General features: G+C 44.4%; 3 protein-coding genes across 3 annotated transcripts; all 3 read right to left on the bottom strand.

The window, feature by feature from the left end:
• Positions 1–1,264: 1,264 nt before the first annotated feature.
• On the bottom strand, positions 1,265–6,401 carry muc5e (mucin 5e). Its single transcript, XM_067254113.1, has 15 exons — positions 6,003–6,401; positions 5,668–5,862; positions 5,333–5,574; positions 5,013–5,199; positions 4,660–4,915; positions 4,305–4,477; positions 4,096–4,165; positions 3,859–3,971; positions 3,570–3,601; positions 3,088–3,238; positions 2,897–2,934; positions 2,685–2,792; positions 2,518–2,557; positions 2,185–2,293; positions 1,265–2,085 (listed from the first exon to the last, which is right to left on the bottom strand). The coding sequence occupies exons 1-15, from the start codon at positions 6,187–6,189 to the stop codon at positions 1,920–1,922; spliced, it is 2,067 nt and encodes a 688-aa protein (XP_067110214.1). The 5' UTR covers positions 6,190–6,401; the 3' UTR covers positions 1,265–1,919.
• A 1,673-nt stretch (positions 6,402–8,074) lies between these two features.
• LOC136960462 (mucin-2-like) lies at positions 8,075–11,902 on the bottom strand. The gene is made up of 12 exons (XM_067254964.1): positions 11,863–11,902; positions 11,630–11,718; positions 11,369–11,523; positions 11,089–11,227; positions 10,667–10,788; positions 10,407–10,578; positions 10,056–10,128; positions 9,434–9,600; positions 9,028–9,184; positions 8,741–8,851; positions 8,393–8,522; positions 8,075–8,129 (listed from the first exon to the last, which is right to left on the bottom strand). Exons 1-12 carry the CDS (start codon positions 11,900–11,902, stop codon positions 8,075–8,077), a joined length of 1,410 nt encoding a protein of 469 aa, XP_067111065.1.
• Positions 11,903–12,036: 134 nt separating this feature from the next.
• Positions 12,037–16,857, bottom strand: LOC136960460 (mucin-6-like). The gene is made up of 13 exons (XM_067254963.1): positions 16,809–16,857; positions 16,240–16,465; positions 15,795–15,924; positions 15,503–15,570; positions 15,258–15,333; positions 14,884–15,088; positions 14,624–14,746; positions 14,379–14,499; positions 14,073–14,208; positions 13,914–13,988; positions 13,731–13,800; positions 13,140–13,289; positions 12,037–12,287 (listed from the first exon to the last, which is right to left on the bottom strand). The coding sequence occupies exons 1-13, from the start codon at positions 16,855–16,857 to the stop codon at positions 12,037–12,039; spliced, it is 1,680 nt and encodes a 559-aa protein (XP_067111064.1).
• Positions 16,858–18,340: the final 1,483 nt, after the last annotated feature.

The raw sequence follows: 18,340 nt of genomic DNA, 5'->3' as shown, positions 1-18,340 counted from the left end.
AGCTGAGAGCAGACAGACAGGCAGGAGCTGAGAGCAGACAGACAGGCAGGACCTGAGAGCAGACAGACAGGCAGGAGCTGAGAGCAGACAGACAGGCAGGAGCTGAGAGCAGACAGACAGGCAGGAGCTGAGAGCAGACAGACAGGCAGGAGCTGAGAGCAGACAGACAGGCAGGATCTGAGAGCAGACAGACAGGCAGGAGCTGAGAGCAGACAGACAGGCAGGAGCTGAGAGCAGACAGACAGGCAGGAGCTGAGAGCAGACAGACAGGCAGGAGCTGAGAGAACAGCCTCCGCAGGGATGGGATGACAGAGAAGTTTCAATTCTAAATCCAAGCTAGACTTTATGTTACACATTTTCCTGCTGAACCTGCCACTGCTGTGTAATAACATTTACTAGTGATCCCAAACAAAAAACATTATCTTCTGAGCAACAGGATATAATATTTCTCTCTCTTTCGAGATAGCATCAAATAAGTGCTGAATATCAAACTACTGCATTCACAAGAAACAATGCATCAACGATCAATGAAAGAATATTGATTTAGGAAAAGAGAAGGGAAAAAACCATTATTACCTGAATAGCAGATGAGGTTCCTGTGCTGAGATGAGGAATGACTGGATGAGTGGTGGAGAGGCAGAGTTCTTGCTGATGGGACTTTGGTCGAGGTCTTATCTCAGAGACATTATAACATCAGTCCTAATCAGTAACTAAGCTTGCATGTGTGCTTGTTGATCATGTCAACAAAACGTCCCCTAAAAAATGTGAGTGCCCATAACAAGAGCTGAGTACTTCCAAGGGATCCTGGTGGGGGCACAGATTTCACTCCAGAGGGTCCACTCTTAGAGTCCAACTGCACCCGAATGAGAGATCCAGGTATTGCAAGTCATGTGTGTCTATAGCTTGCTAGAAACGGAGGCAATTCTTTTCTCACAGGATCCAATTCAGTAAATCTAGCTGCAGATCTTACAGCACGAAGTCTACCAGTCCATTTGTCAATACTTTCACAGGACTTCAAACTATTCACACCTTCTCATTGATTGATTGGTCAATGGATTACTGGCTGTCAGATTGATTATGTGCCATTTTAAGATTAGTGCTTCTTTCCTGTGGCCTATTAATCACTGCTTGCTCTAAGACATCAGACCATGACCAAGACAGTTACCTGTATGATGGAACAGGCTGTTTGGAAACATCAGAAAAGTTGCATAGACAAGTTTGTAATTAATGTTGTTAAAGGCGATCTTTCTTCAAGAAAGTAGCAAAGAGTTTATTTGATTTTTTTTTAAATCAATTTAATGTAAATCAACATTATATAAAATTGTATACATGTATATTAAAGCAGTAGACCATAAAAATACAATTTGTGTGCATTGTTGCTAGAACTTCAAGAAAGAGTGTGCAGTATGTGTGTGTACTTTTATAGGACAGTCCAGGGTGTCCCATCAGGTCTGACAACACTGTCAAACCAAATAATCAATAAACCAGACACATGCCAGGCAAAAAAAAGAGTTAAATCATGCTATTTGAAAACCTTAAAAAATGATCTTCTCCACAATAAAGATTTAATGTTTCATTTCCATGAAATGAAATGTGTTCACATTTTTATCAAATCAAATTTAATTCATACAATTACAAAAAAGTAAGACAGGTGATCTTGTTCAGTGCTCCTATTGTGTCTGTCTACGTTAATCAACGCTATAAATTAGGCAGTTGGGATTGAAACAGCTGTTACTTAATAATAATAGATTTTATTTGTAACACACTTTATATTTGAAACAAATCTCAAAGTGCTATTCGGATTTCGGTTAGAGAAGCACTGAACAACCCACGCCAGCGTCCTCTCCTCTCCAATGTAGCGATACTTCTTGTTCTAGGTTCCTTACAACAGCCTCTGGGTTGAGGAGCAGCCGGCAGCTTTACCTCAGCACAGGGCAACCCTTGCAGTGACAACTGGTGATATGCTGATACCGGTACTGTCTGGGTCCCTCAGCGCACGCCAGGCTCACATTCTTCCACTCGTAGTTCTGCTCTCTGCAACACTGGCACTGTTCCACCTGGATCAGCCCTCCAACCAACACCCAGCTGGGGAGGAGAGGAACGTGAGCATTCAGACAGCTGAATCAACTGTGCTCACATGAAAACGATGGCGCATGTTATTGGTGATTTACAACGCGGTCTTACCTGGTCTCAGTGTCACACTGACCCTCACAGATTGGCAGTCGGAGGGTGGCACTGCAGTCGTTCAATGTGATGTTTGCGAAAGATAGCCTGGGGGCACATGTCTGGTTACCTGGGTTAGAGAGAGACACAAACAAATAGTCAAATTGGATTTATGGATTTAACTACCAAATATTTACATGACCACCCCAAAACTTTAACCGTTTTCTTCAGTCAGCATGTGGCAACAGTGGATAGTTTATTGATGTAGCTACCATTTAACTTTGAGATGTAGACAGTGCACTGTTTTACCTCAACCACTAGATGGCAGCACTAAACTACCTGAAGGAGACTTACACGAGTAGCAGCAATGTCGATCATCCCACACTCTCCTCTCCTGAAAACAGATCAAAACAAGGTGTTCACATGGTCTGGTGAAGGGTTTAGTAACCCCACAGCTGAAGTGCGTACAGTTTGTACAGTACTGAATTTAATGTCTCGTGAACAAAGAGAGGGTTGTGTACCTGGGGGCAGTTCTGTTTGGGACAAACCCTGGTGCTTGTCTGAACGCCATTCCTGGTACAACTATAGGACACACAGGGCTGAGCAGGGTCTGTCCACGTGTCTCCAACCTAACCGCACACAACACAGACACGCACAACAACAGACAACTAATCAGCAACCTGTCACGTATTAGTAAATAATATTAAATGATATACATTGGAATGTTGCTTACCCTGTACTCCATTCCATCGTGAGAACATATCTTCTCAACTGCAAGTGAAATATCAATGAGTGAGTTCTGTCAATGAACCTTCCAAATAACATCTAGCAAAACATTCTCTACATCTACAAGTTCAAAAACACTTCTTGGTTCTCAACGTCAGATTTGAGATTGTAGAAAGGAGGTGGGTGGGGTGTCCGTACCGCAGACTTGTTCGTTGCAGCAGCCAGGCAGCAGCTGTGAGCTGCCGCTGCAGAGGGGGGCGGGAGGGGGAGGGAGGGGGACACACTCCTCGCTTTTAGTCTGGTTGTTACACGTGCACATGTGACAGTTGGACTTCCAACTCTCTCCAACCTGGGACACACAGACACAGAGCTTCAACATCCATGTACTTTACACACACACTTACAATGCCAATTATGCATTAACAGTGATAAGGCATCACTAATATGTGTGCGTGTGATATTTACATTTAGTCATTTATCAGACGCTCTTATCCAGAGCGACTTACAGTAAGTACAGGGACATTCCCCCCAGGCAAGTAGGGTGAAGTGCCTTGCCCAAGGACACAACGTCATTTTGGCACAGCTGGGAATCGAACTGGCAACCTTCAGATTACTAGCCCGATTCCCTAACCGCTCAGCCACCAGACACCTGATATATGTGATAATGTATCAACTCTCACCTGCTTGGGCTCTCCAAGAGGTCCCTTACAGGCTGAAAGACAAGATGAAGGGGGGACATTGAATAGTAACATGACCAAAAAAAAAATATACAGTATAAAGAGATATGAACAGAATAAATTGTATCGCTAATATTTATTTGTCTTAATCAAATATTTATATAAATCTGTCATATCTCAAGGTAAAATATTTGTATTGACAGACGCAATCAGTGGGCAAACTGGCCTGATGTACAGTACTGCACACCAGGTATAAAGGGGTTATCGTTTTCGACCCCGCTCCTGTACTCACGGCTGCATGGAGGAGACACACAGGTGCTCCTGTGTTGCTCCGATCTGAGGAGACCGACGGGGCAGAAGCAGCCACTTTTCATCCCCTCCAGGACCTGGCCTGGGACAAGCTCCCTGGAGCAGGGAACACAGGCCCGTCAGAGAGACACAGCACAGATGCAGAAGGCCACGCGTTAATGGACGATCCCCCAGAATGAGCAGACTTCCACTGATTAAGAAGCAAGGCTCTCTCACTCACCCTCCACGACAGAAGCTGTCTAGCTGGCTTCGACACTCACTGTAGATCAGCCCCGCTGAACAGTTCACATCTGAAACAAATAACCAACCCTTATATTTTATAGAGACGTTATAAAAGTTAATCTACAATTATATTCTGATCATCCACTATCATGTCAACGACATTTATGATGTTTAATGTCAGGGTAAAATGTTTGCTCGTTTTCTTACTGCAGGTGCCGTTGGTGAGGCTTCTCCAGTCCACACACACGTCCACCTTCTTGCACTCATCTGCAGCATGCTCCAGAGAGGAGCAGGCCATGTTCCCGATCTGACACGAGTCATACCTACAGTTCCTCTCAGAAAGACTGAGGTTCAGCCGCTGTCTGCACTCTGCAAACACCCTACGACACGCGACAGACATCCACAGACACGAGGGTCAAACACATGAAGCAGATACTGTCTCATACTCGGGGCGACCTTGATTCACGTTAGCTGAAGGGTTAGGGTCAGGGCCATGATATCAATGGACCAGTCCCAAATGTGTGAAATGAATTGCATCCTAAATTATTTGAAGTAAATTTACGGGTGCTGGAAGAGGTCACAGAGCGGACTGCCAGGGCACGGAGGGGTTGTGGTGGTTGGGATGGTCGTGGTGGTCGTGTTTGGCCTGGATGTAGGTGGGGTGGTTGGCGGCAGGTGACAGGGGACGTCCCTGGGTGCGGAGCGGCAGTCAGGCTTCAGAGGGTCACCGATCACCCAGTCATAGGCCGTCTTCTCACAGCAGGAGTCCTCCTCCACCTGGCCTCCTCTACGCACGCAGGAGCCCCCACCACACACACCTGGAGGACACAGACACAGGAGGCTGGATGTAGACACCAGCTGAGCTCACAGCGACTGAACAGAGACACGCATGGGCTGCCTCCACACCCCACCTACCGCATTGTCCCTGGGTGTTGTTCTCAAAGTGCTCCATAGCAAGGGTGACCGTCAGAGTGTTCAATGGAGAGAGAGAAATTTGGGAGCGGATCTCACTGATGTAGATGGAAACAATGTACCCTGTTGTCTGAAACCGTATGCCCTGGTCCTCATAGGGTGGCTTGACAACCACTTGGTTCAGGGTAGACTGTGAGAGAGAAGGAGAGAGACAGATAGAGAGGGAGAGAGAGAAATTGGGGTGAGCGTGAGGGGATGTGTGTGTTGGATGTTACCACCTGTGTTTGGAAAACAGCCGTATCTAGGAAGCAACTGAATTGTACCTCAACTCTCTCCTCGTCTGGTGCAATGTTCAAGGTGGCAGTTGTGTTGCCGTATGTCACGATGATGCCTTTGGCACACGAGCCCATCAGGCCCTCAATGCAGAAGTAGTTGTCAACAACAACGGTGAGGTGGTGCCGTGGCGACCTCTCTTCTACCAAGATGTAGGTGCAGTTGTCCAGGAAGTCATAGGTCACGCCCTGGAAGGAGATGTAGTGGGGGTCGCCGTATACATCACAGCGACCTGGCGGAAGAAAAGGGAGACATTATGATGTAACTGAACAAATAAAGAGAAATGAATGAGAGAAATGAACGAGAGAACTAGAAGGACACTCACAGTTACACTCCCAGAATTCACAGCATTCATGTTTGACCTTGACTGCTTGTCCTCTGGGGCAACTAGGTACAGTAGTTTGGGGACAGAGGATTGGCGTCACCTCAATCTTCCCGTTCTTACAGATCTTTGTGGAGCATTCCTCCTTCCACTCCTGACCATTCAACCAGCTCTGGTTCCTGAATTGGTCCACACAGCCTGGAGCCACAAGGAGATACAAGCATTGATAAATAAACTATGTGTCCGTGACTATGGCAGCCTACATCATATTGTTGAGAAGTGGAGACGTCTGAAACACTAGCTATGTAACTAGCTATGTATGTGAAATTATAATTTACCTCCAGGGGTTGTGGTTTCTATTGTGGTTGCTGTTGTTGTCACCCAGTCGGGTGTAGAAGGTGTATTGGGGGTTGTTGGTTCAGTCGTGTAGATCGTAACCTCCGTTGCAGCAGTTGTGGTTGATACTGTTGTATGGTTTGTAGTGGTGGGGGTTGAGAAGGCTGTAGGCGATGAAGGAATGTACATTTGTGAATGTGTTACTATGGTTGCTGAGGGTGAGTTTGTTTTTGTTGGTCCAGTTATTATTGTGAAGTCTGTTGTAGATACAGTTGTGGATTGTGTTGAGGTAGTAGGTTCTGTTGTAGTAAACTCTGTAGTTATAGGTGTCGTGGAAAGGACAGTTGTAGTTTTGGTTGATGTTAAAATTGTTGAAGCTTCTGTTTTTGTGGTTGTAAGTTCAGGTGTTGTAGATTCAGTTGTTGTGTAGATCGTTGTAGGTTCAGTTGTTGTAGCTTCAGTTGTTGTAGTTGTAGATTCAGTTGTGGTTGTAGGTTCAGTTGCTGTGGACGTAAGTTCAGGTGTTGCAGATGTAGATTCAGTTGTTGTAAAAATTGTTGTAGGTTCAGTTGTGGTTGTAGCTTCAGTTATTGTAGATTCAGTTGTTGTGGTTGTAGGTTCAGTTGTGGTTGTAGGTTCAGGTGTTGCAGATGTAGATTCAGTTGTTGTAAAGATAGTTGTAGGTTCAGTTGTGGTTGTAGCTTCAGTTGTTGTAGTTGTAGATTCAGTTATGATGGATGTAGATTCAGTTGTTGTTGTAGGTTCAGTTGTCGTGGTTGTAGGTTCAGTTGTTGAGGTTGTAGGTTCAGTTGTTGTGGTTGTAGCCTTGGTTGCGGTTGTAGATTCAGTTGTGGTTGTTGATGCAGTTGTTGTGGTTGTAGGTTCAGTTATGGTTGTAGGTTCAGTTGTTGTGGTTGTTGGTTCAGTTGTGGTTGTAACCTTGGTTGTGGTTGTAGGTTCAGTTGTTGTGGTTGTAGGTTCAGTCATGGTTGTCGGTTCAGTTTTTGTGGTTGTAGGTTCAGTTGTGGTTGTAGCCGTGGTTGTAGGTTCAGTTGTTGTAGTTGTAGATTCAGTTATGGTTGTAGGTTCAGTTGTTGTGGTTGTAGGTTCAGTTGTGGTTGTAGCCTTGGTTGTGGTTGTAGGTTCAGTTGTTGTGGTTGTAGGTGCAGTTGTGGTTGTAGGTTCAGTTGTTGTGGTTGTAGGTTCAGTTATGGTTGTAGGTTCAGTTGTTGTGGTTGTAGGTTCGGTTGTAGTTGTAGCCTTGGTTGTGGTTGTAGGTTCAGTTGTTGTGGATGTAGGTTCAGTTGTTGTGGTTGTAGCCTTGGTTGTGGTTGTAGATTCAGCTGTTGTGGTTGTAGGTTCAGGTGTTGTGGTTGTAGATTCAGTTGTTGAGGTTGTAGGTTCAGTTGTTGTGGTTGTAGGTTCAGATGTTGTGGTTGTAGGTTCAGATGTTGTGGTTGTAGGTTCAGTTGTTGTGGTTGTAGGTTTAGCTGTTGTGGTTGTAGGTTTAGTTGTTGTGGTTGTAGATTCAGTTGTGGTTGTAGGTGCAGTTGTGGTTGTAGGTTCAGTTGTTGTGGTTGTAGGTTCAGTTATGGTTGTAGGTTCAGTTGTTGTGGTTGTAGGTTCAGTTGTAGTTGTAGCCTTGGTTGTGGTTGTAGGTTCAGTTGTTGTGGATGTAGGTTCAGTTGTTGTGGTTGTAGCCTTGGTTGTGGTTGTAGATTCAGTTGTTGTGGTTGTAGGTTCAGTTGTTGTGGTTGTAGGTTTAGTTGTTGTGGTTGTAGGTTTAGTTGTTGTGGTTGTAGATTCAGTTGTTGTGGTAGTAGGTTCAGTTCTTGTGGTTGTAGGTTCAGTTGTTGTGGTTGTAGGTTCAGTTGTTGTGGTTGTAGGTTTAGTTGTTGTGGTTGTAGGTTCAGTTGTTGTGGTGGTAGATTCAGTTGTTGAGGTTGTAGGTTCAGTTCTTGTGGTTGTAGCCTTGGTTGTGGTTGTAGATTCAGTTGTTGTGGTTGTAGGTTTAGTTGTTGTGGTTGTAGATTCAGTTGTTGTGGTTGTAGGTTCAGTTGTTGTGGTTGTAGGTTTAGTTGTTGTAGTAGGAATAGTTGTGGGGGTGATAGTTGTTGTTGATGCCGGACCTAGACACAGTGGTTAGACATTTAGTACTGCTGTACTTGACCAATTTCTCCTAATAAAAATGCATTATCAATTGTTTGCACTCACCACAGTAAACTGTTCCCCCCTCACACTTGCTAAAAACACAAGGGCAGATTGTAGTAATCCAGCATTACTTAATTACAATTAATTACAATGCAAGTTAGATAAATTATTTTTTTGTCAGTATCAATGACGATACAATGTCCCACATCACTGAGACAGACTGCACACAGCAATGACTTACCAGTTCCCCACCTCTGCATCAGGAGGGAGCACAGTGTCATTGAAATAACAACTGCAGTTCCTCAAAGTGGAACACTCCCCGGTGTTCTCATCATAGTATGGCATCTCCTCAGGACATCTCGGGTAGCAACCTGTGGTACAAAGGGAAGAGCCCTTTATGTCATTAGGTATCCTGGTTAAACTATGAAAAGAATGAATCCCTTTACTTTTGCAATAAGATTTCCTTTGAGAAATCAATGATCCGATATGAATGGATTTGGGACATTGTGTACGGGATTTGTCACCAGTCCATTTGTGTTTAATGAGAACTCAAGAATCTTTTGTTTCTATAATGAGTGGGTTCTCTTACCTTCCAGCTTGCCAGTAAAACGATTGTTCTTGCCACAGGTCTTGACCTGCCCACATGGCTCGTAGTGCCAGCTACACTGACCCTGCTCATTGTAGTAGTCACAGTACACAGCTGTGAGGGGAACAAGGCAAGAGAACTGTATATTAACTATATTAAGTATTTATTGCATAAAGAGAATGTCAAGCCAACGGCTCTCAAACACATATACGGTACAAATGAAGGTTTGAATCCCAGTCCCAGCTGTTTTTTTATTTTTAATTTATGATTGTTTGCGCTGCAATACTTACGACACAAGTCAGGCGTTCTCCAGCGGACGCAGACGTTGTGGGAGTTGCAGGCCTCGGCATAGGCTGCCACTGCCGTGCAGAAGCCCAGGAACTTCCCCTCAAACTCACAGGAGCAGGACTCCTGCACACAGGCCTCGTAGTAGGGCTCTGGGTCCACCTGGGGAGCACAGCAACACACCAGAGGGTTAGAACCCGGCCCAGACATTGGTCAGTTAGTGAATGTACCTATCTATTCATGTATACTGGATGCCAGATCTATACTATATCTACACTCCAATCAAATTGTAATCACTTGACTTTAGTCACTAGTCACTTGTGTTGCCATGTGAGGCTGTTTTAGTTGTGAGGTTTTGAGGTTGAATGTTGCGTTGTGTTTCATTGGTAGTGTTTCTATGTGTTGTTGCACCTTCATGTGGCACTCCTTGAAGGTGTTTCTGATGATCATGCAGCGTCTCTCCGCCCACGCCGAACAGTAGGAGTGGCGCTCGCACGGGAACACCTCCTTGGTCACGTCTGAACACGGGGGATTGGCTGTTTTCCAGCTGTTGCCAAACGTGACGGCGCTGGACACCACTGATGAAGGGCCAGATGAGATTAATCTTCCCGAAGATGAAGATCGCAAGACAACAGAGCATGGTCGGTCAGCAAGCTGACGGAATTTGGATGGCAGCAGCTGATACTAATAACACAGTGCAGCTGATACTGATAACACACTGCAGCTGATACTGAGAACACACTGCAGCTGATACTGATAACACACTGCAGCTGATACTGATAACACTCTGCAGCTGATACTGATAACACACTGCAGCTGATACTGATAACACGCTGCAGCTGATACTGATAACACACTGCAGCTGATACTGATAACACACTGCAGCTGATACTGATAACACACTGCAGCTGATACTGATAACACACTGCAGCTGATACTGATAACACACTGCAGCTGATACTGATAACACGCTGCAGCTGATACTGATAACACGCTGCAGCTGATACTGATAACACGCTGCAGAGATGTTTACCTGATGAGCCAGACATCTGGAGGTCGTTCCTCTCATTGGAGTCAAAGTTTCCACACAGGCCACACACACGAGTCTACATGCCATGAGGAAAGCAAGCATGAGAAAACACGGTCAGTCTTCTTTTAATGTATTATTGATTGGTGTTGATGTGACTTTGTTCGTAGCATCGAATATGCTGTTTGAATGTACAGCATGTGATGCATAAGCCTTGCCCACTCTTTCTATGTATGTTACATGAAGATGTAGCCTGCAGTACATATTCGAGCAACTTCTGAATTAGTTAGGGGTAATTTCACATGGATCATGATGAGTAAATAAAATGGAGCTTCAACAGCAGTCCAGAGGCCTCACCCTCCAGCGGTCCTCCAGGAGGACGGTGAGCCGGGTGTGTTTGTCCCAGATCAGGGTGAGGCCGCGGCTGGGGACCGAGACCATGATGTACAGGCCCACCGTGTGGCTCGAGTACACAGGCTCCGCCTCCAAGGACCAGCCTCCCTGCAGGCGCCTTGTCACACGCATGTCACTCAAGGTAAGGGTTACCACGCCCTTTCAGAATAAAAGTCATGGACAAGTTAGGTGTCGGTGAAGACTCAGGTTGGATGAATAAATACAAATGAATGAGCTGTACCTGCAGGTCCAGCACTATGGCCCGAGAGCAAGTGAGAGCCTCATCACAGCAGGGGACGCTCTCCACTCGAACAGAAAACGAACCGTGGCCGCTCCCGCAGTCATCCTGAGAAACACACACACACACACACACACACATGCACTGTACTTTATCTCATGTTGTCTGTGAATAAATGTTCAGTAAATCACAGCTTGGCAGTTAATTATTACTGAATCCTGCAAATGTTGTTATCTGAGATTTCATGGTGCAGCTCAGTGAAGTGATAATGCTTACACATCCTGCGCAGACCTTTTTCCCAGGCCCAAACCCATTTCTTTGCACTGTTGCCAACTCTCACTGACAAATCTCCTTTGGCAAACAGTATCGTATTTTGAGGTATTCTATTCTTTTTTATTCTATTCTCACCTCCACCAGGGTGTACTGGCAGTTGCCGTCAAAGCGATACCACCGGGAGTCGAATGTCTGGTAGTGTCCGTTCCCATACACCTGGCACTGTCTAATACAGGGCTTCTCAACACAGGTCCACTGGCCCTGACTACACAAGCTGGGAGAGGAGCAGAAACTGAAGGTTTTAATATCAGCATCACGTCACCAGAAAGAAAATACGTTTTTTTGTTGTAGTATAGAAGTAGAGGAGCAGGTAGGGAAGTGTGTCTGAGGAAGAAAGTTGGTCTTTGACACGAACCATGTTCTGCAGTCGCTGTTAACACTCTGTCCAGTTCTGAACACGGCACCGCCGTGCACACAGGTGCAGTTGTCCAGATTGACACACACACCCGTGTGGTCCTCGTACTGGCTCTCTGGGCAGTAACAACCACTCTCACAGCTCACGCTGGAGCTCTGGAGGAACAGGACACAGTTATGTGCTGTCGGGAAATATACAGTAATGTGGATAGATGGAAGACATTAAAATCCACAGATGTTACTGTTCTCTGAGCTGACCCACCACTGGTTTGCTGAGACTGGCGCAGGTCTTCTGAGCTGTGTTGACTGAATAATGGGAACAGTGCACGCAAACCTTCCCACCACGGCAACCTGAGATGAACAAAACAGGATTTTTTCTCAGATTTCCAAGCCAGGATTAAGCCAGGACAATTTGTGTGTAGTATACAGTACAACCCAAAAACCTATGTAGAAAACAATCAGACGGATTAATGTAAACAAACAAAAGACACTTACCGCAATCCTCAGAGCAGCTTAATTCTCCATTCTCACACATGCTGCAAAATGATTAAGAAAAAGTTAAAAGAAAAAAATGAGAAGAATAAAAAAGAATAAACAACATCATAAAATACTATATATAGTACAATAAGAAACACTAAATAATGAAGTTGCTCTCCACAGCACAGTCACTCACCATTGCCGACCATCAATGACAACAGGACCTGTGGGGATGGAGCTGTCCTGGTGGCTGCAGGGGCACTGTGCCTTGGGGCTGCAGGTGAGGCCCTTGTTCAGGTGGGTGCCCTCCAGGCAGCCACAGCCCTCCACAGGTGCATCCTCCACCCCACACCTGGGGTCGGGCCCGGACAGGGAGAGACAGGTGTGGTTGCACGCCTGCATGTTGTAATCAAACTTCAGGTTGTTCTCACAGGATATTTGGGCTGAAAACACACACATGGAAAACAAATACAGTAAAGTAATGAGAACACATACGCCCCTTTGCTGAAACTCAGAAACAAAAATGTGTATGTAATGGTCAGAGGTGTGTGTTAAGAGGTACAGTATTCATTACTGGCTGTTGTACTCACTGCAGTTGGTAGCTGTTCTCCAGTCACCTACGGCAACACCGAGGTAGGCGCAGGCCTTGGCATAGTTGGCCAGAGAGACACACAGGCACTGCCGTAGATCTCTCTTACAGTTACACGTTCTGAGGATGCAATCCTGCAAACAGACCGTTGACAATCCATTGTAATCTCACAACCTAAATTCAAAGTGTACACAAGCCACTCACTGGTGGAAGAGGATATAAGCCTGGAAGCGTTTATAAAAAGCCAACAGTTTGGCCAATGTTCTGAGTAAAGATCTGTTTTCTGAGTCTAACGCTCATTTCTACAAGGTGAACACTTACTAAAACACAGAGGTGTTGTTATAAAGCTACGGAGGGGTTATTTAGTTAGGGGTTTTGGATATCCTTCTTACCTTAAAGTAAGAGTCAGTTGGAATATGCTCATGACACTTTGCAAATATTCCATTGGGGTCTGTCAAGATCGGGCACTTTTCCTCCGAAAATATTTCTGAAGAAAAAGACAACACATGAAACTTGTTTAATTTCCATGGGAAGCACTATAAATGTTCATTTTCATATTTTCATTTCCTGACCTGGTATGCATGAGTACTACATCACCATGTCAACCGAGTGAGCAAGAATTGTACTTCGTATTCACCTCAAACTCATCAGTCAATCAAACTGCTCTGTATTACTTTCCGGTAACGTGAAGAAAGCGGACCCGTACCGTTGTCAGCGTTGATGCAGACTTTGGGTATGTCAGGAGAGCAGGCCCCCACACTCCAGGACAGGGCGAAGGGCTCCGCAGAGTTCTCCACTATACCACTACTGGCAGTGAAGTCATCAGTGGTGTCGGAGTTGTAGTTTCCACAGAGTCCTGTTAAGAAGAGACAGAGATCGTTCATATGAATCAGCATCTCAATTATGTGTATGGCTAGACATAGGCTACAGTATATACAACATCTCAGAAACCATAAACAATGTCAAAACTTCTAGGGATTGAAGGAAATACCGAGGGTTTTTCCAGTGTGTGATGCTGGTGCGGTGATATACACTTGGACTTCAGGGCTGACTTGGACTTGAACCTTCAAGCCAAAGGTGGTCTCGACCTGAACGTACATGGATGACTGCCAGAACACCAGAGCATGCTCTGTGGCATCACATCAAGGTTTACAGTCAATTAACTTTTAGTTCATAATCACATGGACATTTCACATACGATTATTTAAAATGATTTAATGTTTGGACATTGAATATAAGTAGATCTATGTACTGTACTCCTAAAAGTTACTGTACAGCTAAAGGTTTTATCTCTTACCAGACTGGTGAAGCTCTAGAATATCCATGTTCTCAAATTGCACACTTTGGTGAGAAAATTTGTAGGTATCCTGTATGAGAAATGTACATTTTCAATTACATTACTGTATGTTCCCAAATAGCTATTATTGAGGAGAAGGGAGTTACTGTTGCAGTGTTTGCCAAGTAGACATCTACACCGCACCTTGTACACCTGAAGAATGACATTTTTCAGAGATGTTGTCTCAGAGTACTGGATGGATATGGTCCAGTTGATGCCCTGTATATGAAGAAAAGGTCATGTTAAAAGTTGATGTCCAAATGGCATGACCATAAATTGCCTCAGGACAAAACCTTTATTTACCTGTGAAGCGACATAAGTGCACATGCCAGGAACTGAATAGTGTTTTCCATCAAATGTGGTCACAAATCGCCCTTCAATGATACATCTTGGTGGGCAAATATTTTTGGAGCACTGCCACTTGCCGTTTTTACACAAACTGTGGACAAAAACCAGAATCTCTACCTTAAGATATGGGTTATTTGACAATAATTCATTTTTTCACTATGTTCGGTATCGCAATTGTTTGAGCATTTGCCCAGGAATAGACTACAGATGTGGAAACACTTGAGTTAACAACAGAAGACGTTCTGATGTGCCCTGTCTCACCATGTTTGGCATTTGGTGCTGCGTGTTTGTCCAGGCGAGTAAGTCCGCCCAGCATGAACGCACGGGCAGTCTGACACCATCACACAGCTGTGGCTCCCCACTCGATCATTCAGGACCTTACCTGAAACACATCAAGAACATGCACATAGAGCGACAGCACTGAAATAACCTGAGGGCTTCAGGGCTGTGTTTGTCCTCTGTGTGTACCACTGACTGCTACCGCTAAGGCCAAACAGGATACCTACCATCCTGGCAGACACAAGTGCTGATGAGGTCCTGCCCGCTGGTCACAGGGGAGGGGCTGGAGCAGGAGGGGTTATATGCGTTACCTTCCTCCTGGTAGACCAGCTCCCCTGGACAAACATCAGCTGCACTCACACAAACAAACAAACAAACAAACAGATTAGCAAATAAACGTTTATCAAAACTTCCACTAAAAGAGTTACTTCAAAGATGTGGTTGTCAATAGGCCTAACCTGTTTATTGTGTTTCTTACAATACTTACGATTGCATTTTGTCACAGTTCTCCACATGAACCAAATAATGCTGCTTCTTTCACATTTTTGGAGTAGTTCGTTGTAGAAAGAGCATTTCACTGCAATATTTCCTTCAAAGCCAAAGATATTCTGGTCACAGAGCGCTAAGTATAGTTTGGAGGACATTTGGGTCCGCACACATTCCATAGCCATGGACAGAAAATCTCTGCATACCTTGACGTCACAGAAAAAACAGTATCTAAGAATAGAAACAGATTGCTTGCAACTATACATCACAACGTACAACAGACGTACATACTACAGTATATAATAATTTATCAAATGGTGCATCAATACAACAGACTGTAAATTTCCCCATTCAAACAAGACTCTTTCTGCTCACCATATTAGGTGTGCTGAGGGAGTCTTTGGTCTGGCATTTCTCCCCAGAAAGGACACTAGCTGCTATCAGCCTTTCTCTATTGTCTGAGGTCACACAGAAAGATCACATTATTTACCAGAGAAGTACTGTGAACAACACCTGCAATAAACAAGACTACATACACAGAATGGCCATGACCGGGTAAAAAATCACATTGAGGGAGTGAAAACATGAAGAAACAACAAAATCATTTTGTTATTGTTGACTCACCTACAACATCCCTAGCACCACAGAGCCCACCCATCTCACTGGTTAGCTCCATCTGAAGATTGACCTTTAAGAAAAAGAAGAGAACATTCATTAAACACCAACCACACCTTATTTATATTATACGTATTCTGAAACTGCAGTCTGCTGCTTACAATTCCTTTATTAATATATATTTTTGGGCCTTTATTAACCTTTACTTAACCCCCCCTCCCTGCCTGCTTTTAACATCTTGATGAACACTCATAACATAAGTAAGGTCTACGAGGGGTTGTGACAGCCATGGCTCACCCAGAGTGAGTCTATGCCACCGGTGGTGCTGTGCCAGGTGACCGACACGGGCAGCACTGTGCTCTTCAGCCGGGTGTAGATCCCGTACTGGAAGATGTGCTGGTAGGTGTGGTCGTAGGGGAGCGAGACACTGAGGAGGAGAATCACGTTACAAGTGAGATCCAGACCAATGACTTTCACGTTGATATTTCCCCCAAGACTGAGTGCCAGAAAGGTTAGTTACTATTCAACTCCTGGCCATTAAAATTGTGTGCATGAATTGGAATAAAATTATAATTTTTGAATAATGGTTAACATAAATTGAGGATGTAGCTGGACCACTTGAAGTGGAGAAAACATTAAAAACAGGGTTGAGAATCCATTACATTCTATCATCCATCTACAGACTTCAACACATGGGAAAACCTACAGACACAACTGAAAAACTGAAATAAAATGCAAAAACCTTTTCTGTTCCACGAAGACAGTCCCGTCCTGGAGAACGGTTCTGATCTTGTTGACAGAAATCTCCACTCGGGTCAGCAGGCCGTGGTCATCCCGCTGAACGGTGATGTCAAAGTCAACCCGGTTGTAGGTGAAGCGTGTGAGAGTGAAAGGGCAGGTGGACCGCACGTAGAACAATGTGCTGTTGTACGTCCTGACGACCCCACTGCCGAAGGTCTTACAGGTATCTGTCCACATAGACCGCAGGACATCAGGACAATGCAAGGTGATAAACTAGCGTAGGATTCTCACACATGCAGGTCACCTAGTACTTACTTTGATCTGGTTCTGTGATTAAAATAGAGACAACTGAACCCAGAACTAAAAAAAGAAAAAGTAACAATTATTTTTGGGCAAATAAACATTGACATTCACATCGGTCTCCTTCCTGCTAAAATAAATATTTAATTAATGAACATAATGTAGAAAGCTGATGCACTACTTGGTTTATTGACTATATTGCCCACCTGCAGGAGAGACCCCTCAACACTAAAATGTGTTTCTGTGTGACAGAGCACCATCACCCCTTACCTGAGAACAGAATCAATGAGACCACCAGCTGTCGTCTGAGAAGAGACATGATGCTTGGAAGTCACCAGTACAGTAGGTGTAGCTCTATCCAGTCTTCTGTGTGTGTTTCTGACCAGTCAGTTCCTCTCCTCCAGTCCAGGGTGAGTGAGAAACTGCCCTGACTCTCTTATATATACTGTGCAGTAGACCTGTAGACCCCCACCTGCACTTAACCCTCACACAGAAGAACAAGGAAGCAAACTCAAATTTAACGATTAAACTTTTATTGCCATAGCAATCACAGGAGATTGGGATACAATGGGCAGTGGAGCAAACAATACAGTGAAATACTTGGGGGAAAAATCTGTGGTTGTAATACAATGAATACATTTCTTCATAGAGGTTATCCTCTCAACCTCTGAAAAATGACACTCCTCTCCTCACCCGATGTAGTGTTCACATTGGGGTGAATGGATTAATTTCAAAACGGTTTCCTTATAGATGGACAAAGAAGACTACGAGTTAGGAGGAAGGGAATTCAGGGGTTTAGAGTATGGGCTTTGAAACAGTACACGGCCTCGTGAGATGGATCACAATGTGATCAAATTTCAGCTAATTAGTGCAAATGCATTGAGGAACTGAGCAATTGTCAGATGCACATGTAACGGGTGTGAACCTGTAAAACTCACTCCTCGGGTATGTAACAGGCCACCCGCGTCAACGAATAGCTAGCTTTTCTTTGGTGTATTTGGTAGTGGTCGCGCTTGGCAAGTCAGAGGTCGTGCGTTCAAGCCCAGAGAGTGGCGAACGACACCTTGTTGTGACGAAGCGTGGCTACGTCTGTTACATACCGTCACACACAGAACAACACAGGGTCAGACTGGGCACTGAAATTCTTAGGACAAGACAACGCAAAACAACCTGGCATAACATAACATATAAGTATACAGAACATAGATTACATCTATGATAAGCTCAAATATAGTAAATATAGTCAACCTAATATACAAATAATATACAATATTCAATACAGTATACTAAACCTCTAAATACACATAATACAAATAATAACCTATACTGACTTTATAAACCTATACTAACCTAAGACAAGTGAAGTACAATAGTGCAATATTGACGATAGTGCAACTAGTAGATGAAAGTGACAGTGTGTAATGTAAAGTGACTAGTGAGAAGTGTATCAGTGTCCATATCAATGTCCATTCAGAAGCCTGAGCATTGACAATAAGCACATGTAGTATGGTGACTGTCCCACCAGGTTGTGAAGATGTTTACTGGCTGTTTGGTGACTTGGTCAGCGAAAACGCATCTGATTTCCCAGAAGTCATTGCAAGAACACGCATAAATCGTTCTCCGTCCTCGCGGTCTCGCAAGACCGTTCTCGCAAGACGCTTGGCAAGAACGTTCTTCTCAAGAACGCAAGTACGTTCTTAGCGTTCTTCAGATTGATAAACAGCCACTGTTACTGTGATTTTACAGTTTATTCAGTGGTATCAACGAGGAATGTCCTTGCTGTCCATGTTTAATTCTGGTAT

The sequence above is a fragment of the Osmerus mordax genome, chromosome 17 (genome assembly GCF_038355195.1).
Source record: "Osmerus mordax isolate fOsmMor3 chromosome 17, fOsmMor3.pri, whole genome shotgun sequence".
Classification (NCBI taxonomy): domain Eukaryota; kingdom Metazoa; phylum Chordata; class Actinopteri; order Osmeriformes; family Osmeridae; genus Osmerus; species Osmerus mordax.
The sequence above is the reverse complement of the archived record's forward strand: the minus strand, read 5'-3'. Positions and strand labels throughout refer to the sequence as shown.